General features: G+C 34.7%; 4 protein-coding genes across 6 annotated transcripts; all 4 read left to right on the forward strand.

The window, feature by feature from the left end:
* Positions 1–575: 575 nt before the first annotated feature.
* On the forward strand, positions 576–5,457 carry LOC136999771 (protein PFC0760c-like). Of its 3 annotated transcripts, XM_067354482.1 has the most exons (5): positions 578–1,189; positions 1,296–1,574; positions 2,107–2,187; positions 2,431–2,616; positions 3,032–3,173. In XM_067354482.1, exons 1-5 carry the CDS (start codon positions 1,058–1,060, stop codon positions 3,104–3,106), a joined length of 753 nt encoding a protein of 250 aa, XP_067210583.1. In that variant the 5' UTR covers positions 578–1,057; the 3' UTR covers positions 3,107–3,173. The 3 variants fall into 3 exon arrangements, with proteins under 3 accessions (XP_067210580.1, XP_067210582.1, XP_067210583.1); XM_067354479.1 differs by having other exon boundaries at positions 576–1,189; positions 2,431–5,457; XM_067354481.1 differs by lacking the exon at positions 1,296–1,574 and having other exon boundaries at positions 576–1,189; positions 2,431–5,457.
* A 6,330-nt stretch (positions 5,458–11,787) lies between these two features.
* LOC136999551 (uncharacterized) lies at positions 11,788–12,600 on the forward strand. Its single transcript, XM_067353889.1, has one exon. It carries the CDS (start codon positions 11,788–11,790, stop codon positions 12,598–12,600), a length of 813 nt encoding a protein of 270 aa, XP_067209990.1.
* A 668-nt stretch (positions 12,601–13,268) lies between these two features.
* LOC105671277 (uncharacterized) lies at positions 13,269–14,408 on the forward strand. The gene has a single exon (XM_012365275.1). The coding sequence runs from the start codon at positions 13,269–13,271 to the stop codon at positions 14,406–14,408; it is 1,140 nt and encodes a 379-aa protein (XP_012220698.1).
* A 9,340-nt stretch (positions 14,409–23,748) lies between these two features.
* On the forward strand, positions 23,749–25,347 carry LOC105671292 (uncharacterized). Its single transcript, XM_012365300.2, has 2 exons — positions 23,749–24,685; positions 24,768–25,347. Exons 1-2 carry the CDS (start codon positions 24,588–24,590, stop codon positions 25,345–25,347), a joined length of 678 nt encoding a protein of 225 aa, XP_012220723.1. The 5' UTR covers positions 23,749–24,587.

Here is a 25,347-nt window from a genome sequence, read left to right on the forward strand (position 1 = left end):
GCAGATCTGTATTATTTCTAAAATTGTTAGTTTAATATATATGCGAATATTAATAATAAATAGAAAATATTATTTTTTTGGGCAAAAAAATATTATCTAATAATTTACTATGTTAGAAACAAATGTGGAAAAAAGAAAAAAAAGTTGCACAAAGCACGTTTCGAACAGGTGATCTCTAATATTCCAGCCACTCGCCTCAGAATTTCTTTTCTGAATCAGAAACGCTTGCTTTTAACATGCAAGTAGCATGCATTTATCGTCTGTGTGTCGGCTCGGTGGAAGGGAGCGTTCGCTCTCTTCCATTGGTTGAACGGCCGAGCTCACACGGATACGTGACGTAGCGCTTCTGTAAGGTTGTGTGAGGCAGCGGAGCCGGGACCGCTATGGGAAATATCGCATCACTGCTGTTGAACGAGAATTTTTCGGTAGGAAACAGTGATCTCAGAAACAAACGTGTTGCGAATTACTGAAATGCCGTCAATGGTTGATTCTCAGGACTCGATCACAGACTCTACATCAGTTATGTCTATGTTCATTGTTACACGGAATTTGCACGTTATAACCTTTAAGACCCTTAAGCGCGTATTAGACAACGTATTGAAGATTGAAGATTAAAGATTGAAATTTGACCAATTGAAACAAAAGAAACTAAAAGTTCTTTATTCTGATACGTCAAATTTCAATCTTCAATCTTTAATCTCAATCTTTAATACGTCGTCTGATACGGGTTTTACAAAATGCAAGAGAATAGCGATAGCAATAAAATTAATCTATAAACATAACAATAAGAACAAAAAAATCCAACATTTGTGAATGCATATATCGATGCAATGCGAATAGAAATACGGAACAGGTAATAGCGATGAAATTTTCGTCGAGTTGGAATTCTGTGTCTATCGCCTTATAGTCTGTGCTATTTCTGTCGCTATCGCTATTCTCTTGCATTGTGTTTCCCGTTTTAACGACAAAAAGTCGTCATTCTCGTTCATGACCGTTCATGTGTATTTTGTTTGTTCTTCTCTTCTTATTATAATTATATAAATATTAATAACATATAATGCGGAGGTATCATAATTACCTCGAAAAAAAATTTCTAAAAGTGCCAAGAACGAGTCAATACAGGAGAAATATAGAATGTGAATCAAGTGATGAAAGCAGTGATAACAGTGTCGAAGATGCTCAATGGCGAGTAAGTATTATACAGATTTCTAAAAATATTTAAATGGCTATTCTTGTAGTGTAGAATATAAAAACATTTTGCATCATAATTATATTATTTTATTGCTTTCATTTAGGAATACTGTAATCGTCAATCATCCAGTGATAGCGACAATACAGATTCTGATAACACAAGTCAACATAATAGTATTTGCCTATCATTCTCCAATGAAGCATTGTTAGCAAATATTAGAAACAATGAGCAACTTACAATTAGTTCTGACTTATCATTGCATTTAGTACAAGACCAGCACATGGATCTCGTACAACATAATTATCATGAATCTTTATCAACACATGAAGATCCATTTATTGAGCAAAATAACGATCAACAATCATTGTCAGCATTAGAGCAAGTTAGTGTACAATACTTTATACTAAAGGTACGTTCCACTTGGCGATCGCAACGCTTGTGGAATCATTTTATCTTTGTTTTTCATCAAAAGTTAAAGAAAGATAGATAATGTTCACGAGCATTGCAATCACCAAGTGGAACTCAGCCTACAAAATTATAAATTCTTATAAAAAACGCACTTAGCATTCATTTATTAACAGATATTTGCATTTTTTAAGTAGTATGCAGAGGCAGACATCAATATTTGATTGTATTTCTACAAATATACTTTTTTATTTTGAATCTTTATAAATACTTGATATGCATAAAAAAGATTTTTCAGAAAAGTTTTATTCAATTTAATTAGCTTCACTTTTGTATATAAAAGACATTAAACAAAATTCTTATTATTCTAAATATAATATTTTATAGGTTTTTTTTAATTATAAGTTTTTTATTCATTGATACAAGACTATGCATTAAAAACTTTGTACCTCTAAGTGTTAAGGATTAATTTAGTACATTTTTAAAAATATAAAATTTATTTTTTGCAGATGGTAGATGTATCTCAGATTTCAATAAATGACACGAATGAACTGTATGGCTTATCAGATTCTGAGAATGAAAATTTTCGTGTAAGATTATATTTTTTAATTTCATATAATTCACAATATGTATGTAATTTACATCAATAACACATCAATTTCTTTTTTATTTTTTTATATCCGTCTGATCTTTAAGAAAAGTAAAGTTAATTTATTAATATGTATAAGATATTATTCTAATTCTGTATTTTCTTTCTCAAAAATTTTAAAAATTACAAGTATTTTTATAATCATTTTTTAAAACTCTATAATGAACATCATTTATATCCACAGGATTCATGGTATTACGATGCACATGAAGAATTATTTCAATGTAGCGATGAAGATGATAGCGATAACGAAGATATTCACGAAGAAGTCAACTCTGAAGATATCAATAGTGAAAATATTGGTTTTAGTAGATTAACAGAAATGATGCAAAATGAAGATAATAATGAGACTATTAATGCTCAAGTAGTTGTAAGTAAAGCTGAAATTTTACTTGCAGTTTTGAAGTATGGGCTTATGTATTGTTTATCACAAAGTGCATTAGCTGATCTTTTTAAAATGTTAAATTGTTTTTTTAATTTTTCTTTATTACCTAGTACGCGCTATCTTGTTGATCAAATGTTCAATCCAGAAACAGTCATAGAATATCATGCAGTTTGTCCAAATTGCAAAAAATATGTAGCAATGTTTGATCGCAAAGATCATCGCGTTGAATGTCAAACATGCGATACTGTAATTGCATTGAAAGATACAACATATAATGACTTTTTTGCTATTATTAATGTAAATAACGAAATTGCAAATTTAATTCAAGATAATCAAAAATATTATGATTATGTAGTGCGCGAAAAAGTGCGAAATAATGAAAAATTCGATGACATTACAGATGGAATATTATACAAAGAATTTGTTGACTCATTGTCAATACATGATAAACTTAATTTTGCTACAACTACAATGAACAGTGATGGATCCCCAATTTTCGAAAGTTCTAGATTTTCTATTTGGCCGATTCAAATGATTATAAATGAATTGCCTTTGGATGTAAGAACTTCTAGACCTATAGTGTGCGGCATATGGTTTGGTAAAGATAAACCAAATATGAATATTTTTTTAAAACCGTACGTTGTTCACATGAACAAATTGTCAAATAATGGTGTACGATGTACTATTGCAAATAAAGTACGTATTATTAAAGTATTCACCTTATGTTGCTGCGTAGACTCTGTTGCCCGTGCACCGATGCAGGGTATAGTTCAGTATAATGGCTATTTCGGATGCAGTTGGTGCTTACATCCAGGATATTATGTTGTTTACAAGAGAGGTGGAAGTGTAAAATATACTTTAATGAATGAAGTACCGCCTAAAAGAACTGAAAATGAAACAATCGAGCACATGCGACTGAGTCTTACATCCCGAAAACCCGTTTATGGTGTAAAAAATCCTTCATGTTTAATTAATTTGCAAGGTTTTAATATTATATCTGGTTTTGTACCAGATAGTATGCATTGTCTTTGTTTGGAAATAGCGGAACAATTTGTAGGGTATTGGATCGAATCAAACAACTTGCCATATTCTTTATCCAATAATGATATTAATAAAATTGACAACTTGTTATTAACAATAAAAGCTCCCAATCAAATTGTTCGTTTATCTCGTTCCATACGAGATAGAAAATATTGGAAAGCAAGAGAGTGGGAGAATTGGATTCTTTACTATAGTTTACCGATTTTACTATGTTTTCCACATTTAGAAATATGGATAAAGCATTGGTCACTTCTAGTAGAAGCATTCCATATTTTGTTAAAGAAAAGTATTACACGTAACGAAGTCAATCATGCTCATACTTTATTAACAAAATTTGTTGATTACACCGAACACTATTATTTCAAAGCTGCTATGACGTACAACATCCATCAACTATTGCATTTGGCACAAAGTGTAGCAGATTGGGGCCCACTTTGGGCTCATTCTGGCTATTGTTTTGAAAATGGAAATGGTCAAATAGTTCGAAAAGTGCATGGTGCTAAGGGCGTTGTACATCAAATTTGCAGATCGATAGCAATGAGTCAAAGTGAATTGATTTTAAAGAAACATATTGCTTTGAAAGCGTTTTCAAATGTAAGTAGTTTTATTTCTTATCTGGACAAAAAAAACGCAAAACAAACATGTAAATTATCGCATGCAAGATACTTTGGACCACATTATAAAACTAGTTTAATGTGGAAAGAAGAACTTGAATTATCAGATGAAAGTCGAACATATCGTAAAATGGTAAAAGAACGATGTTTGTACACATCATCAAGAAGAAATATGATTCGATCAGATAATTCGTATGCTATAACAACAGAAGGAGATTTTATTCGCATTATAGAATTTATTATTGATATTCCAACAAGGAAAGAGTACACTATCTGTCATTTAGTGATTAAAGAAGATATTTTTAATAACAATTCTTTACCATTGAAAAAAGTTGTGAATATTTCTGATAATTTAATAATAAAAGACACTAACAGCATTGAAAGAGTTTGCGTTTTTATGAATATAGATAACATGATGTATATATGTCCAGTGCCGAATCTGTATTTTTATTAATCGTTTTTTACGTATAAATGAGAATTATGATGTTATAAACAAATGGCGATAATTTAAGTAACAGATTACATGTTTGGAGGCCTTTTTGTTATTTAATAAAATGTTTTTAAATTCTTCGTGATAAAATTACATGATTTCGTTATGCGATTTAACTGATGAAAACTCTTGAAAATAACGTTATTAATTATGCAATTAAACAATTTAACGGGTATTTTCAATAGAGAATACACGCAATTCTGGCTTAAACGCCTGAATTTTTTGTATGTTTTTAGTTTTCATATGCAAAATGTTTTATTAAAAAAAAATGTTTTCATATAATTAAGATATCACAATGTAACTTTATTGCTACATTTATCGAGACTACATAATGTAATTCCATTACTACATGCAAAATTAATAAACATATCTAAATCAAAATTGTATATTTTTTCGTTTTTCTATTTCTATCATTCAGCTCTTTAAAATATGATTGCTATAAAATCACATGATTTTCTAACATTACGTGATTTTTCAAACCATGTAATTTTCAAAAATCATGTACTGATTTGGAACATTTCATTACGTGATTTACTTAGTCATTAATTACGTGATTTTGTTATGTAATTTTATCACTTGATTTTATCACGTGATTTTTTTCAGTAGGGTTCAACTTAAGCGGTTATTCATTCGCGCAAACGCATTGACCGATTTCGTACAGACAAGGATAGATAGATGTAGGGGACACTTTTGTTATGTGTATTTAGATAGGCTATGCCCCTTCCAGTATATATGTTCTAAGATTATTTTTGATATACATTATTTCTATTCGTCTTCACAACACGTTACATATACATTTTAGAACCGACATTAATTATATCAATATGATTAATATTATCAAAGCTGCGAGCTGACAGGTCTGATGAGCGCCGCCATATTGGAATATTGGAAAAGGACAGATATCTTATTAGAAAAAGAAAGGAAAGAAAAAGGACGCTCTTATGCGGGAATCGACATTTCGCGGGCTGTAGAAAAGGACAACCATGTCGCATTTTGATGCTTCTAGTTGACAAAGGACAAACTTATATATTAGAGAAGGATGACGAACAGACGATGACGACCAAGCTTACATAGATTTCGGCATATTTCGACTTTGGCAAACTTTGGCAATTAATATATTTTTTTAGAAAGCATGTACAAAAAAAGTAAAGATACTTTTATTATGTAAATCGCATGTGCTCTATCGATTGAGCCTATTATAAATTCGATCGGTCCACGCATTATTGAGATATGAAAATCTCGACTCCTATCAGCTCATGTGCTCGCGTAAAGATACACGGTCGGTCTTGCGCTGCGCGTGAACTTGGCGCAAGACACTACCGTGTCTCTTGATTTCAATGATATCCACGGATCTGAGCTCACACACTGCGGTCATACATACACACTAGCGCATTTACACATTACACACACGTGAAATATTGAAGAAAACATTGTATTCCGAGCTTGTGTTAATGAATAGCTGTATGGTCATTTGCCGAAACTTCCTTTTTCTCAAATAAAAAAAAAAAATATTTCAATAATTTCAAAAGAGATTCTCCAAAGAGAATTAGAGTGAAAGGTTTTTTTTTATTTTTTTTTCTTTTTTTATTTTTTTTTTTATTTTTTAGAAATAAAAAAAAACTCCGGTCGTAGACCATTTAGCTACTCTAATGTGTAAATGTGATAGTGTTGTGACGTGACGTCTTTCCGTCGCGCCCGTCACAAGGGCACTAGCCCGGCCGAAGGGGGCAGAATTTGGAGTTGCGTCCTCCCGGTCGAGGAGGGAGTGATTTCTCCCGCTTCGACGAGTCTTGCGCTTTTATTTAATTGTTATAATTTACCAACAAACTTAGGATTTTAGCGTTAGGGTGTATGGACAATTTATCGTCTTGTGTAACTAACGTCAAGAAGAAGCAAACGCCGTGGGATTTCGAAAGATGACCTCGACAGTGGAGAGGAAGCCTGGAAAACGAACATACGAAACCAAGATTATGTATCGAGTCTCGCGTTGAACATTGTCATAGTAGCAATTACCGATCCTCCAACTTTGTGGGACCGAGGTTACGGGGAAGCCCCGACAAGGTCCAGATAGAAGGAGCACGGCAGTGCAACCGGATGCCGAAAGACGTTGCCGCCATCACCGAAAGTCCAAACAGACGGTCGATGTAGTCGTGGCCTGGCCAGCCGGGCAGATCGAACCGGAGGACGGCAAATTCAGAGGTCCTTATTTTAAAGTATCGGCCGTTGACGAGCAAGAAGGCAAGAATAAACAAATGAAGAATAAACAATTGACGAGATCGGAGCTGTTTACAATCGACAGGCGACTCGAGGAAAAATTATAAACAGAGTGCGCTGACCGATGCGTGGAGACTCGACATGGGCCAAGGGGACCTCAGAGAAATCACTGTTCGACGAGCCAGCAACCGCGAAGGAGCAGCTCCAACCAGAGGGTCTCGACGAGCGTAGCCGTACCGTTTTTGTTCAGGCCATCACCCAGGGCCATCACCCAGGGTAGCTATACTTTTGTAATACCGGTCGAAGCCGACGCCTCCGGCAAATTCAGTTACCGCTAAAATGCCGCGATTGTATTAACTTTCGAAATGAGAGGTGCCGATACCGCTCCCGTGAGTATTGGAGCCGGAGGTTAGCTGGCCCCGGTTGTCGTGTTACCGTAGCCCTCTTCGAGGCGCTGAGCCGTCGACAGTCCAAACGCTCGTGATCCGAGAAAGGATTATACCGTCAGCCTTATAGTTTAAAAGTATCGTAGTTATACCTTATAGTTTAAAAGTATCGTAGTAATTTAGTGGAATGTAATAGTATGTAGAATGTATCGCAGTATATTAAAATTATTGAAAAACAGTAAACTGTACAGAATTTTATATTTTATTTCATTGTCAGTCAAGTCGGGCCAAGAGGGTAGAGTTAGGATAGATATATGTTGAATAGATTGATTCATTCACTGTTTTCGTTTCATAAATTATTTTTTTGTAGTTACTACAAGCGAAACTTCAAAGCATAATATGCGCTAATACCCATACAACAATTCGACGTTCGATGGATGTCTATAGGACGTCCCACTCGACATGTACGGACGTCCAGATGACGTACCAGACATGTTCCGAGAACGTTCAGTAGATGTCATTTGTACGTACAATGTACCGCCCTTAGACGTCCTCTGTACGTCCTTAGTACATCCTTTGTACATCTTTAGAACGCCGTCGTATGTCGTTGGTACGTCGTTAGTACGTCATTATCGTGACGTTACTACGTCTTCTATACGTCCTTAGTACGTTATTGTTGTATTTTATTTAGTAAAATATATTTTCAGTAAAATATATGTCAGTAAAAATAGTGTAATTAAAAGTAAACAAATATTTTATAATAATGACAAAAACAAAATTAAAACGCGCATATTTGTTTACATTTTATACTATTTTTACTGACATAAATCATTTTTCAAAAAAAAACGTCCGTAAGAAATCCATTATGTTACGTTACAACGATGCACTAATGCCGTACTACGAAAATATGTTGTTTAAGTATGGGTATATACTTGTACTTAAATGCATACAAGTATAAATAACGGACACCAATGCAATTAAACTATAAAATACTTTTTTTATTTTAATTGAAACACAATATTTAAATAGAATTTAAATTTTTTAAAACATTAAACCACATATAATGGAAAGGCTCCATATGTTTTTAACAAACGAGAAATAATGAAAATGGCGATAAGAGCCGTTGCAGGATGTTAGTGCTAAATTTTTTAATTTTTCTTAAAGAAATTAGTAAATTAGTCTACAAGAGACAGTTAAATTATATGTGGTTTAATGTTTTAAATCACGCGGGCATTATGACGCGTTTATGTCCTACAGCAATGTTGATTTCCTAATCTAGGAGAGATAAATGTTAGAAGCGTGGGGTCTGAGTAGTTTAATGGTCAGAACATTCGCCCGGCAAGCGGAAGACCCGGGTTCAATTCCCGGCTTAGCCACTCGCGCCCTGATATTTTTTCTCTCTTCCTTTCTTTACAATAATTCCTATACGTACATTAAAGTTTCTCGATATATGAGAACAATGTACTATAAATTTCGTACACTTTAAGTATCTCGATTTGAGATCGGTGTACAATTTAACTGTCTCTTGTAGACTAATTTACTAATTTCTTTAAGAAAAATTGAAAAATTTAGCACTAACATCCTGCAACGGCTCTTATCGCCATTTTCATTATTTCTCGTTTAAATTTTTTATTATGAAACGCATTACACATTCTTCTCCTGTTTTTTTAGGCGATCTGTCGCTCGCCGGAAACAATCAATTATTGTTGTTTCGATCGCACGATCGTCGATCTTTTTGTATCGGTGTTTCACAGCCTCTGTAAAAGGAATAGTGACTATATTACAATTACGTACAATTATGTACCCGGGCATAATAATATTGCACGTTATACATTATATATATATATATATATATATATATATTTTTATTTTATGAATATATTTAATAATCATATATACATATATTTTGTAATTGCATGTAAATTAAATTATGATTAGTCAAAAATTAATTCTGATTATAAAAAATAAAAAATTTTGAAAAATCTGAATTTTTATTTATTTTATTTAATTTAATTTTTATAAATTTTACTTACATCTATTTGTTAAAATGTATTAATTTTTGATTGTTTATTTAAAAAAAAACAAATTGTTAATAAATTCAACATTTTTGTATAATGCATTTAATTTTTACGGAATGAATTGTAAAGTATTGTAAAATATTAATAAATTATTACTAAAAATGTTTTTATACAATAAATTTTCATGTATTTAAATAAAATATATGATATATTTATTACTTAATTAAAAATGTACAGTTTATTTTTAAATTATAATGTAATCAATGTAATTTGTTATTATTTTAATTTATTTAATTATTTACTATTTACAAAACTTTAATTTATTTGAATAAATTATATTATATTTTTATTACATGATTTAAAACGTACAATTTATTTTTTATTGACATATTTTTAATAAATCCAATTAAGAATCGATTTAATTTTTATAAAAATAATTTCTATTCTTCAATTTTCTTAAATAAAATATATAATATTTAAATAGCTGATTTTTAAACCTCAATAAAACATAAATAAAAGTTCTTATATAATTAATTAAATTCAGTTTATTTTTATATAATTAATTTCAATTTATTGAAATAAAATTTATGACATTTATAATTGATTATTATTGTTATGTATTTAATTTTTATTAAAATAAATTTGCAATTTTTAAGTAATCCAATTTTTGTATTTTTAATTGATTATTTTAAAATGTTAAAAATATTATATTAAAAATTTTTTGTATTATTAAATTTTTTTATTTTCAACTTTTTATTAAGTATATATATATATTAAATATTTTTATTATATATGATTATATATATGTATAATACACTAATAATATAATATAGTATATATAATATAAATATGTGTAAGTTCGCACGAATTACATTATTCTCTGGGAACGGATGTCTTTTGAGACATTATTATGGACGTCTTTGGGTCATACCACAGATGTCCTCGGGCCGTACCACAGACATCCTGGGGACATTTTATGGATGTTCCCAGGACATCTTCAAAACATCTTATCTCTCATAAAGATGTAGACAATATTTTGGAACGTCCATAAAACGTTCTTTGGACGTCCTTTCGACGTCCAAAAACTGACGTCATAAAATGGACATCTGAGGACATATGTGGTATGTCCCGAAGACGTCCATGTGTTGTGTGGGTAGCTAACTTGCATATGACAACGCGCTGCGCACGAAATGCAGCAATTATCTATAAGGGTGTAATGTGGAAGGGATGCTTTAGCAACAATTTTAGTTAACTTTTCTTTCTCCAATATGTGATAACATGTCATTTTTATATTTATTTAATGACTATTGCGCAACACAAGTACGATATAAACGATGCGTCATGTAGCGCAACGCATATAGTGCGATACTAATGACTCATTTTTGAAAGATGCAATTTCGAAACATAATAAAATCATATATGGTTGAATTCAGCGTAAAAAATGCTACAACTTTTGTCATTACAAAAATTTTGAAATTCAAAAAAATAATAACAAGAAGTGTTATATAAGCGCTATAAAATGTCATGCACAACAGATGGTTCGACCGACAAATGAATAATATATATTCTCATAAAATACGTTTCCGATACCGGCTTGTAAATCTCTTAATATAAATATGATGTTTTCATAGCGGCGTCTTTGATATGCCGCGTTTTTGTTCTATCGCGTTAGGACCGCCGCGACTTTGAACCGCCATTGCCTTGATCTTCCGCGTTTTTTGTAGTGGCCACCACTTTTCATATGCGACATCGACGAATCGCGGCATCTTAGACTGAAAAGCACCAATCGGATCAAATTAGAGGAGGTCCTAAGATCTCTTGGTGGCGGCGCGCATTTTTCCGTTTTTCAATATTCGCCTAGTAGCTCTCGAAGTGAACAGTCAGTCTTATACGAGTACGAAAATTATACGAGTACGTTACAAGTCCGGTGGAAACAGTGTGATTTCACGGGTCGGTATAGTCGAAGACTCAGGGTGAGTTTAGGTTCACCCCTAGGCGTCGTCCTTACGGTATTATTCGATACAATCGGGGACTCAGGGTAACCTCAGGTTAACCCCTAGGAGTTGTCCTCGCAATAATATACTTTGAGGAGAAGTGATTACTCATGTACTATAAGTGACACAAATAAACTCATTCTGAATCAGCAATTTTATTTATTGTTTGTGCATTGCATTAAAAATGAAAACAGTGCGGACATTAAATTGTCCAAGCTGAACGGAACATTTTGGTGCCTCCTGTAAGGTACGAGCTTCACATAAATACACAACCGAAGGAAAGACGGCTTCGTGCAGAGGAGATCATACGAAGGCAGAAATAACGCACGGCATTCATCACAGGGAATTCAGAGTGAGTTATTCGATTTACATTCTTCACATAATTCAGAGCGCGTAACAATGGCCAAAAGAATTAAACTTTTGACTCAAAAACGAAGTTCGTTAAAAACTCAAATCACTACTCTATCTAATGCTTTCGACCGAGGTAAGCTCGATAATGCAACATTAAAATTACGAATCGCTCGCGTAACAGAATTATATCATAAATTTGAAGAAAATAACGATGAGCTTATGGTATTAGACTCTGACGATGGGTATATGGCGGAATTGTTTAATATACAAGAGCGCTTTTATGATCTTGCTGGTCGGATAGAAAGAATCATTAACGTGGCCGGTACCTCAGGCACGAATAGCAACGCGTCGAGTGAAGAGGTTCGCGATGATAATTCTGTCAACGGAACAGGTAATACGCGCCGTCAGATGAAGTTGCCGCAGGCATCGTTGCCTACATTCGACGGCAAATACGAAAACTGGCTTTCTTTTAAGAATGCTTTTAATAATATGGTAGGCTCGCAGTCGGATTTGTCTGATATAGACAAACTGCATTATTTGCAATCAGCATTGAAAGGCGAGGCCGTAAGTAGAATAAAAATTCTTGCGGTGGAAGGAATTAGTTACTCGAGCGCGTGGAAATTATTGGAAAGGTCGTACGAGGTCAAACAAATTTTGATATCGCGGCATCTTGCGTCCATTATTAATTCGCCTGTACTAGATAAGGGAAGTACGAGCGGTTTGACGAAGCTGGCTGATGATGCACAGCAACATATTGCATCGTTAAATTCTCTAGAGGTCACGGTCGATGAAGAGATGGTGGTGCATATTTTAGAAAGTAAATTGCCGAAGAATGCGCTCGAAAAATTGGACGTTGGATAGGAACAAATTTCCAAAGCTCGAAAAAATGTTTGAGTTCCTTTATAAGATCGCGGTCTGCGCGTCGAGACGCGAGAAATCAAAGGCATCGGAATCAGACAAACTCAAAGGCAAACCCCCGTTTAAGAAACGACGAGAAGGCTCGTCCAATCGAGTTTTCATATCAAATGTAGCGCATAATTGCATAGTTTGCAAAACAGGACGACATTTTATTTATACTTGCGACAAATTCAAGAAATTATCTGTTCCGGAACGCATTGAACTAATAAAGAACGCTAAACTTTGTTTTAACTGTCTACGTTCGCATCGCGGAACTCTCTGTAAATTCAGTAATTGTACGATCTGTCAGAAACGACACAATTCTTTGTTACATCTTGATAAATTAACCGGCACGCCGAATGCTTCGAGTTCCGCGGATTCTTCAAGATGACTAGATGACGCAGCCGAGAATAAAGCAACGATTCTCGCGACAATCTTGCATTTCGCACCACAGCTGCTAACGAGTGCGTTAGTTGATATTCGGGACAAGTAAGCAAAACGTTGTGCAATGTCGAGTGTTGCTAGATACGTGCGCCACAGCAAACTTCATCTCCGAGTCAATCGTGAAACAATTAAACGTGCAGATAGTTAAACAATCACTACCGATAAGAGCGATTAATGCGATGAATACGATGTCCAAGAGCATGGTACAAGTTACTATACATTCGCGATATAATGATTTTTCTAAAACATTAACATGTTTAATAATTCCAAGCATCACGGATCGAATTCCGGCAGACGTCTTTCCGCGAGAACGAGTTAGAATACCTCCAAACATTAAGCTAGCTAATCCGTATTTCCATGTACCAAACTCAATCAATCTTATAATAGGATCAGGCGCAACGTTGTCATTGTTTTCAATTAGACAAATTAATCTGTCTCGAGATGGATATGATTTGTTCTTACAAAAAACGCGGCTTGGATGGGTGATTGTGGGAAGCGCATCGGCGCAAACTCAGTGTAATACCGCGACGTGTCAATTGACGAGTTTAGAAAAACAATTAATAAAATTTTGGGAAATCGAAGAGGTTGCCACCGATAAGTCAAGGTCAGAGGAAAAAATAGAGCGTGAAAGGCATTTCGTGAACAATGTGTTTCGCAACAAGAAGGGACGTTATAAGGTCCGCTTACCGTTTCGCAAGATCGCCGGGACTTTGGGGGAATCTAGAGCAATGGCACTTAGACGCCTATCATCATTAGAACGCAAATTTGACGCCGATAAAACATTGAAAAACGAATACACACGGGTGATAGAAGAACATTTAAGATTAGGGCACATGACAGTAGTAAGGGATTGTGAAAATAACGGATATTACATGCCGCATCACGCGGTCATTAAAGAGACAAGCAATACTACTAAGGTGCGCGTGGTATTCGACGCCTCCGCGAAGACGAGCAACGGCATATCGTTGAACGAAGCGTTAATGGTAGGGCCTACAATTCAAAACAAACTGTTCACTCATCTAATGCGGTTTCGAACATACAATTACGTTATAACAGCAGACGTTGAAAAAATGTACTGTCAGGTGTTGCTTCACGAAGATGATCGTCGGTTTCAACGAATACTTTGGCGAGTCGGCGAAAGAGTCGAAACACTTCAGTTCAATACGCTTACTTTCAGCGTGGCGTCATCGCCGTTTCTAGCAATTCGCGTGATTCAAAAACTTGCGGACGACGAAAATCACATGTATCCCCGGGCGGAAAAAATCATCAAGGCACATTTGTATGTGGATGATTTATTAACCGGAGCCGAAATCGTCGAGGAAACTTGAGTCATTAGAAATGAGATAATTGCTCTGTTAGCTCGCGGAGGATTTAATATTAGACAATGGGCGTCAAATGATGAGCGAATCGTTAATGATCTGCCGGAAGGAGCGTTGCCAATTTCGTAATGAACCTAGATTGTTCTTTGAAGACGTTAGGAATTACATGGAACGCGCGCGATGATAAGATACAATATTCTGTTCATCCCATAAAAAACACGGAAAAAATAACGAAGCGAAGCATTTTGGCGGAGATCGCAAAAATTTTTGATCCATTAGGATTGCTGGGCCCCATTGTTTTACATGCGAAAAGAATGATGAAGGACGTTTAGCGATGCAAACTACATTGGGACGAATCCGTACCTCAGAGCATTAACTCCGAGTAATTAGAATTTACGCGGCAGCTGGAATCGGTGGGACAAATTTTCCTTGATCGCAAATTTTTAGTGGAAAACTGTCGCGATATTCAGTATCACAGTTTTTGCGACGCTAGCAATGTCGGAGCTACGGAGCGTGTGTGTATGCGCGGTCAACGGATAAATTCGGGAAAACAATAATCAGACTTGCATGCGCCAAGTCGCGAGTCGCGCCGTTAAAAACAGTGACGATACCGTGATTTGAACTTTGCGGCGCGTTGTTGCTAGCGCGTTTGTATCGTGAAGCGGGTGCTGCAATGGGTATCAAGCCTAGCAAAGTAGTCTTTTGGTGTGATTCAACCATAGTTCTACATTGGTTAAGAACTGCACCGCATTTGCTAAAAACATACGTGGCAAATCGCGTAGTCGAAATTCAAGAAACTGTCGAATCGAATGTATGGCGTCACGTAGGATCGGCCGACAATCCAGCCGATACGATATCGAGAGGTCAGCTACCTCGCACATTTTTGCAGAATCAAATATGGTTCCAAGGACCATCATGGTTATGTAAGGAAGAAGCAGAATGGCCAAACGAAATCATGCAAATAGATGCGGTGCCGGAACTTAAAAGAAACGCATGCTTGTTAGTAACATCCAATGAATTCTGAATACTTGATAGATACTCATCTTATTCTAAATTATTGAGAATTGTGGCCTATTGTTTACGATGGCGGTCGTCTAACAAGCATACCGGATTGCTAAACGCGAGAAAGATAGGCACAGCGGAAATTGGAGTATTAAAATTATTGCAAACTACTCGATTTACTCATGAAATCCAAAAACTTTAACAAAGGGAGGAATTAAAAAATAAGTGTAAGATCATTAATTTGAGTCCATTTCTTGATGAAAACGGCTTGATAAGGGTAGGAGGTCGTCTGCGAAAATCTTTATTAACATTCGCGCAAAAACATCCGATTTTACTACCAAGTCGGCATCCTCTAACTGATCGTATAATCAAAGAAATACACGAGATGCATCATCATACAAGTATTCAGAATACTTTATACATATTACGGCAGAGGTTTTGGATAACTGATGGCCGGAATTAGGTACGAAGGATTGTGCGTGCGTGTACGCGTTGTTTCCAGTTCCACGCTAGCGCGACAGAATATAAAATGGAAGATCTTCCGTAGTTTCGCGTACGCGAAGCACCGCCCTTCGCTAATACCGGTGTTGATTTTTGCGGCCCGTTTTTCGTGAAAGAAAAGAAGCATCGTAATAGAACGCGTGTGAAGGCGTACGTATGCGTATTTGTATGCCTGTCTATAAATGTGGTGCATCTTGAGCTTGTAAGCGATTTATCGACAGATGGATTTCTAGCGGCGTTACGTCGGTTCGTCGCAAGACGAGGGTTACCGGACCACATTTATTCGGACAATGGAACCAATTTCGTCGGGGCAAATAATCAGCTAAAAGAAATGTATGCTTTATTCAATTCCGAACAACATAAAGATAAAATAAATCATTTTTCTAGCGAGTGTAGAATCAACTGGCACTTCATACCGCCGTTTGCCCCCCATTTTGGCGTGTTGTGGGAAGCCACTGTCAAGTTGTTTAAGCATCATTTTAAACGCGTCGTAGGAGATTCACTCTTCACATTTAAAGAATAGCTACGTTTGTTACCGAGGTCGAGAGCATCTTAAATTCGAGACCAATTATTTCTTTTACGTCGGATCCAAATGACTCGCTCGCACTATCTCCGGCCCATTATCTTATTAGCAAACCACTAACGACCCTTCCGGAGGGCGACCTATGTTCCAGCCAACAGACTGTCAAGCTGGCAACATATCGTGAAAGTCCGTCAAGATTTCTGGGCACGATGGAACTTGGAGTATTTCAACGAGCTACAGATGCGTAGCAAATTGCTTATATTACAGATACCTTATATTACAGATGCGGACCAAGGACGGAACGAGTCTGGAAGTCGAAACGATCGTTCTGATAAAGTCTAAAAGCATACCCTGTTCACAATGGGCTCTAGGCAAAATATTGGAACTGCATCCAGGCGAAGACGGTGTGTCTCGAGTAGCTACGATTAAGACAGCAACCGGAATAATAAAGAGGGTCACAAAGCTCCTCTGTAAGCTACCAACAGAATAATACGAGATCTGTTGGCGATGTTCAATCATTGAACATTTTTATATATATAACAATTAATGCGAAATGTATGCGACTGACTAGTCAGGGCTCTATATAAAGAGTTAATCGAATACTTTCTCAACGGGGGGAGTATGTTATATAAGCGCTATAAAATGTCATGCACGACAGATGGTTCGATCGACAAATGAATAATATATATTCTCATAAAATACGTTTCCGATACCGGCTTGTAAATCTCTTAATATAAATATGATATTTTCATAGCGGCGTCTTTGATATGCCGCGTTTTTTGTGGTGGCCACCACTTTTCATATGCGACATCGACGAATCGCGGCATTTTAGACTGATAACCACCAATCGGATCAAATTAGAGGAAGTCCTAAGATCTCTTGGTGGCGGCGCGCATCTTTCCGTTTTACAATATTCGCCTAGTAGCTCTCGAAGTGAACAGTCAGTCTTATACGAGTACGAAAATTATACGAGTACGAAAGTTATACGAGTACGTTACAAGTCCGGTGGAAACAGTGTGATTTCACGGGTCGGTATAGCCGAGGACTCAGGGTGAGTTTAGGTTCACCCCTAGGCGTCGTCCTTATGGTATTATTCGATACAATCGGGGACTCAGGGTAATCTCAGATTAACCCCTAAGCGTTGTCCTCGCAATAATATACTTTGAGGAGAAGTGATTACTCATGTACTATAACCCGAGTAGAAAATGGTTACGGTTTGCCTGAATTTTATTCCGGGCGCTATCAGGTAATTTTCCAGCATGCCTTATTGTGGAAAGCCTGATCCGGCTTTGTCAACGCCGGATAATGGCTGCTCTATTAGCGCCAAATTCAGGCAATTCTAACAGTGCCTTGATCAGGTTTTCTCTAAAATTCTTTATCGAATGTGCGCATGACCATTTTATGAACCTAACCTAACCTAACCATTATATGATGGTTAAGCTAGTTGACATCAAGAGTTTAATAAACAGTTTAATTTACAGTTACGTTACAAGATCGTGTAGTGCGTATCGTGTATATTGTGTTTGAAATAAAGTAATAATCATACAGAATGGATCATACAGAAAGAAATCGGAAATTAACACGAATGCGTGTTAAAAGATTTCGTGCAATTCGGAAACAAGGTACGTACATATACTATATTATTATTTGTAGATAAAGTTACTATTTTTTTATAAATGTTCTAAAGCTGTAAACTTGTTCTCAAATCTAGAAACATATATTCGAATATTTCGAATCCGTTTTATTGGATCTGAATGTAAATTATAATAGTTTAATTTGAAAAACAATTTTGAACAGTTTAGGTTAACCGCAAAGATTATTTAAAGGATTATTCATACAAAAATTGATTTTAGATGAAAATTATTCAACATCAAAACCATCGACATCTACGGTTAGTAAAAAACGTTGTTTATCGATGGAAAATTTTGATACAAATAAAAGCTCTGATAAAAGTCAAGAGAACTGTCAGATACCTTATATAAGTGGAAGTGCTAATGAAGAAAATATAAATGAAATTGACAGCAGCGTTGGGTAAGTTAATATACAGGGTGATTTAAAATAACCTTGATGTCCTTGCAATGCCATATTCTTGAGCGAATTCTGAGACGATTTTTCCTTTTACAAAATTTTGTCCAAAGCTTAGTTTTCGAGTTATAATTGAAAATAGTTTGCTACTTACGAGTCCGATACAACGGACAGACAGGGACGGTGTAATGTGTCATGAGACGATAGTAAACACTTGACAGTCTCATTATACGTTGCGCGTATACCTGATTATCTGATACCAAGTTTTATAAAAATCCGTTAACTTCTTAAATTTTTCAATATTTTTGGTGATCGTATTAGATCCGCCATTTTGAATTTTCAAAATTCGATTTGAGATTTGTATTCAGCATACAGAAAAACTCTTTGGTATTAGTTTTACAAAAATCCGTTAATTTCTTAAATTTTTTAAATTTTTGGCGGCCATATTGTATCCGCCATTTTAGTTTAGACTTATGTGACAGTGCACAGATAAACAGAGTACTCGAAAGTGTTAATTGGAAGAGAAAAACGTTGAATAAATAATCGCTACACTTGAATAATTACCGTTTTTATTATTTTTCTTTGGTTTTCTGAAATTTTAAGTATGATTCAATTGAATTTGATAATTTTGCCACGCGCCATTGGAAAGCTTACATTTTTCTGTAAATTTTAAGATTTTTTCAAAAATTTTTACATTAAATAGAAAATGGGCAGCATGGGTGTAAAGTTGAGAAAGAATGCCCCATATATATATATATGATGTGATGTATGTATGATTATGTACTTTATGTTTGCGCAATAAAAACACAACAAAATAAAACAAGAAAATGTATATTTACTCATACACACCTTTATATAATCATATATAAATATATATATTCATTTATATATAGGTGTATCTATTTATGTATGGACAAATTCTGTATATAATTTTGTATAATTAGATATGTACTATTTTTGTCTAATTATGTATGAAAAATTTTTTACCGGGTATTGTATATTCTATGTATATACAGAGAATGTGAAAAGTATATAAAGCGCATATCCTATATATGTGAAATAATTACCACATGTATGTATGTACATAGGATGTCCATAGTACATACATAAGTATATTCTAAAGATATGCAGTATACATTCGTGATATATACATGGGGTATATTCCGAGGATGTGCAGTGCACGTTTGCAGTATGTATATAGGATATATTCCGAAGATGTGCAATACACATTCGTGGTATGTACGTGAGGTACATTCTATGTATGTACATAGTATATACAGTACGTTTTTTAATAATAAACAATTTTCATTCATTCGGATATTTATCTACCCAATTTTTGAACAATCAGTTTATCTAAATTCCCTGTGTTAGAATTCAGATATTAAACTGATAGAAAAAGTTATTACATCTTCAAATTGAAGACTTCAATATTATTACCCGCCTTTTGCAAGTTTTATATAGTTTTCATGATTAAAACTTAAATACGAGATAGATAGCGCATAATGCGTCACAAGCGAACGAACTAATGACTGATTATAAATTGCGATTTTAACGGTAAATCAACAGAACTATTGATCAAACCTATCAGGAACTGTAGAACTATTCTGGATGCAAGTAAATATGACGTTTATTTATGAGATTCTAATAAATGATATGCTAACTTCACAGACATGACTGATTCTATGTATATCCATACGATATCCTATGTATATCCATAAATGTACCTACATCAGCGTATATCGTATGTATGTACGTTACATGTATTATATACACATGGAATGTACACGAGGTACATTCTATGTATGTACAGGCAGCGATCTCGTTCAAATATACATTCTATGTATATCCATAAATGTACCTACAACTTTGTTACATTTTTCGGTAACGAGTAACGAATTTAACAGTTATTTTTATTGTTACATTTTTCAAATTTACTCTATACAGGGTGATTCAAAATAACCTGATGTCCTTGCAATGCCATATTCTTGAGCGAATTCTGAGACGATTTTTCCTTTTACAAAATTTTGTCCGAAGCTTAGTTTTTGAGTTATAATCGAAAGTAGGTAGCAACTTACGAGTTCGGTACAACGGGCAGGCAGGGACGCACAACGTATAATGAGACTGTCAAGTGTTTACTATCGTCTCATGACGCATTGCCTCGTCCCTGCCTGTCCGTTGTATCGGACTCGTAAGTAGCAAACTATTTTCAATTATAACTCGAAAACTAAGCTCCGGACAAAATTTTGTAAAAGGAAAAATCGTCTCAGAATTCGCTCAAGAATATGGCATTGCAAGGACATCAGGTTATTTTGAATCACCCTGTATATCTATGAATTTATAGAAAAACTAACAATAAGAAAACTTTTTAATTTATATTTACAGCATCTAAAAATTTTTAAGAAAGCTGGTTTACAATTTATTAAAAAGTTTTCTTATTTAAAATATCTTATTATCAAAATTATTACTTTTATTACATATTATTAAAATTATTACACTTTATATTAATAGCGATATCATTATTAAAATTATATCATTTTTGTTACTTTAATGAAAAATAATGTTTAAAAATTTTTAATGTTTACTATAAATTTGTAGTGTTTAATTTAATCTTGTATTAGAAAAATTGTGCATAAAATTTGTATTATATATAAAAAAAATAACGGAAATTGTAACAATTCGTTACTTTTTGAGTAACGGCAACGGTGACGAGTTCCTTTTTAAAATTGGTAACGAGTAACAATAACGAGTTACTTTTTAGAAAAAAGAACGGTAACGGTAACGAGTTACTTTTATAAAGTAACTTTCCCAACCTTGATTACATGTATATACATGGAATGTACACGAAGTATTTTCTATGTATATACAGGCAGCGATCTCGTTCAAATATACATTGTATGTATATCCATACGATATCCTATGTATATCCAGAAATGTATCTACCTCAACGTATATCGTATGTATGTACGTTACATGTATATACATAGAATGTACACGAGGTATATTCTATGTATATACAGGCAGCGATCTCGTTCGAATATACATTGCATGTATATCCATACGATATCTTATGTATATCCATAAATGTATCTACCTCAGCGTATATCGTATGTATATACGTTTGATGTATATACATGAAATGTACACGAGGTATATTCTATGTATATACAGACAGCGATCTCGTTCGAATATACATTCTATGTATATCTATAAGATATCTTATGTATATCCACAAATGTATCTACATCAACGTATATCATATGTATGTACATAGTATATACAGTACATTTTTTTTTACAGTACATTATGTACATTACAGTACATTATGTACATTACAGTACATTATGGATATTTCATGTATATACATAGGATATCGATTGTTTACTGGGACATTAGAAATTTTCTAATACTGAACAACTATTCTAATATCGTTTTTCTCTACTTATCAAAGTTTGCAATAATATGAAGCTTTGTTTAATTGAAAGGATATACATTTTGTATACTTATCAAAATAAATAATATGATATGAAGTAAATATTTTATGTGTATACGTACATTAAGTTTCTCGATATATGAGAACAATGTACTTTAAATTTCGTACACTTTAGGTATCTCGATCTGAGATCGGTGTACAATCTAACTGTCTCATGTAGACTAATTTACTAATTTCTTTAAGAAAAATTAAAAATTTAGCATTAATATCCTGCAACGGCTCTTATCGCCATTTCATTATATTTCTCGTTTGTTAACATATGGAGCCTTTTCATTATATGTGTTTTAAATCACGCGGGCATTATGACGCGTTTATGTCCTACAGCATTGTTGATTTCCTAATCTAGGAGAGATAAATCTTAGAAGCGTGGGGTCTGAGTAGTTTAATGGTCAGAACATTCGCCCGGCAAGCGAAAGATCCGGGTTCAATTCCCGGCTTAGCCACTCGCGCCCTGATATTTTTTCTCTCTTCCTTTCTTTCCAATAATTCCTATACGTACATTAAGTTTCTCGATATATGAAAACAATGTACTTTAAATTTTGTACACTTTAGGTATCTCGATCTGAGATCGGTGTACAATCTCATGTAGACTAATTTACTAATTTCTTTAAGAAAAATTAAAAATTTAGCACTAACATCCTGCAACGGCTCTTATCGCCATTTCATTATATTTCTCGTTTGTTAACATATGGAGCTTTTTCATTATATGCGTTTTAAATATTTTATGTTTGTAAACATATAATAAAAAATATTACATATGATAAAAAAATTATTAATAAATATTTTCTTAGCATTTTCGATAAAATAAGTAGAACTGGTAACCAAAGGTTTTTATCTTATTCCTACTTAATTGCACTTTTTTTAATATTTAAAACAGTAATTATTAATAAAGCGAGTGAAAAAATTAACTGAACAAAATCAGTGACAAAAACTTTTAGCAGATTTTGATATATACGAATACCGACGCTGACCGCTGACTGACGCTAAATTTGACGAGAAACTCTTTTCATACATTTCTCACAATCTAGCGTCAACTTTCATCACGTGACCTATTTTGACGCTAAAAATGAGCGTCGAGCGTCAGCGTGAAAAGACACCTTTATTGATTGCTTATGGCAATAAAATGTGTCTAAAGTATCGTCTTTAACATCAACACGACATGATTAGAGCACGATTAAGATTACTAGGACAATTTCTTGCTGCTATAAAGGAAATTGATAATACTATAGCAGATTTTATTTCAATATATAATCCAAAAAGATATGATTATTGTGTGAAAGCTGTCAATAATCTTGCACAATTTGATGAAACAACGTGGACATATAAGATACCTTCTATAGCATCTTCTTTAGGAACACTTATAAAACAAGTTGGACAAATTTTGAGGAGCATATGCATTAAGAAACAAGAATTCGACAATCAAATTACAGTAGAAAATTTTTTGAAATTATTTGAAGAAGATTATCCTATCAGCATAAACATAGTTGTACACGAAACTCAAGGCTGTCGAATGAGACAAAGAAACATAGTTTTACCATCTATGAATGATATTAAAATGTTGAATTCTTATTTCAAAGATGAACGTACGAAAGCTTTAAAAATATTACAAAACAATGGATTTTCAATTCAAGCTTGGCGTATTCTAGCTGAAACAACATTAGTATCTACCATGATATTTAATAGAAGACGCGCTGGTGAATTGGAGCGTATTTTAATAGAAAATTTTAAAAATCCCGCGGCAATTTCGAAAGAAGAGGTACCTGAATTATAAAAGAGTAGTATAGCTAGGAGAGTTCTAACCCAGGAGCAATAAGGGGGGTGCGAGGGAAAAGGGGAAGAGGGGGTATCGAATTACGCTGCGTCAGCACTTTGGAGGGGAGGGGGTTATCGGATTACGCTGCGTCAGCACTTTTGGAGGGGAAGGGGGTATCGGATTATGCTGCGTCAGCACTTTGGAGGGAGGGGGTATCAGATTACAGCTCTTTGAGGAGAGGAGGTATCAGATTACAGCACTGTGGAAAGGTATTAGGTTACACACGTTTACAGTTGTAAAAGCGCAGCATCAGCACTTTTGCGATGTGTGTATCAGGTTACAAGAGATTGGAGGGGACCACATATTTTACGGATTACGTTATCACTTTTTAGAAATTGCAGGCGCCATTTTGCGTCGTAGCATTTTGGGCGCCACCATTGTTGTCAGATTTCTTTATATATAATCAACACTTTTAATAGCGCCGTGTGCAAAAGTCTATAGCAACAGCCACGTCAGCATTTTTTGACACCATTGTTGTCAGATTTCTTTATATATAATCAACACTTTTAATAGCGTCGTGTGCAAAAGTCTATAGCAACAACCACGTCAGCATTTTTTGACACCATGATTGCCAAATTTTTTTATATTTTAATTAGCACTTTTAATAGTGCCGTGTGCAACAGCCCATAGCAACAAGCAGCCATGTCAGCATTTTGGGCGCCATTGTTGCCAGATTTCAATGTTTTAATCAGCATTGTCAGCATTTTTTAAATTAGTGTCGTGTGCAAAAAGCGGGTATAAAAAGCTCGCGAGAAATATAAATTATCACAGTTATCTGAAATCATTTGGACAATCACTACTTTGCTGCAACGCTTCACCTGAATTATAGCAACGATGTTTTCTACCGTACAGCAGACAACTGTGAGTAATCTGACCAACAAACAGCAAGGTGTGGAGACCTTCACGAAGAAACGGAAATATTCGCCCAACGAGTAAGTTGGCTCTCTTACTATTCGCACTTTTAAACTCGCCGCCATTGTTACATTTTGAACTCACGCAAGCTTTTTTCCACAGAAATGGAAGTAATTCGCCAAGCATCGATAGAAGCATGATCACGCCTCCCAGAATTTTGGTTAGAAGATACCCGTTGACAAAAACCGGCTACAAGTATCTTGACATCGGAATCAACGTCTCAACGCCGAGCCGTGTGGAAATCGCTCTCGGTGACAACCATGGCAAGGAGTTACGTCTATCATACGGCGTATGGAAAGAACTCATGAATCAACAAGGCATCATCGCCAACTTCTTTAAAAATGATGTGGACGAAGCACCGTCTCAGACCGTTGGACACTGCACGTTAAGTTTTGGAAAAATTAACAACCTAAAAGTAATGCGCCTAGCAACATCAGCATTATGTTTAATCATGTCAAGCCAAACCGCGTATAACATGTTTGCACTCGAATATTGTGTAGACTGCATCAATCATTCGTTGAACAACGTTACCGGTATAGTTGATGTCAAGTTCGCGCACTTTTCAGAAATCGCGAGGAATGGGAAGGACCCCGATCACGTAGCGAGTCGCAAAAGCGATTTATTCGATAAGAATAATATAATTGATTGTGAACTGGTGACTCAGGTCTTTGCGGAGTTGTAA

The sequence above is a fragment of the Linepithema humile genome, chromosome 4, assembly GCF_040581485.1.
Source record: "Linepithema humile isolate Giens D197 chromosome 4, Lhum_UNIL_v1.0, whole genome shotgun sequence".
Taxonomy (NCBI): Eukaryota; Metazoa; Arthropoda; class Insecta; order Hymenoptera; family Formicidae; genus Linepithema; species Linepithema humile.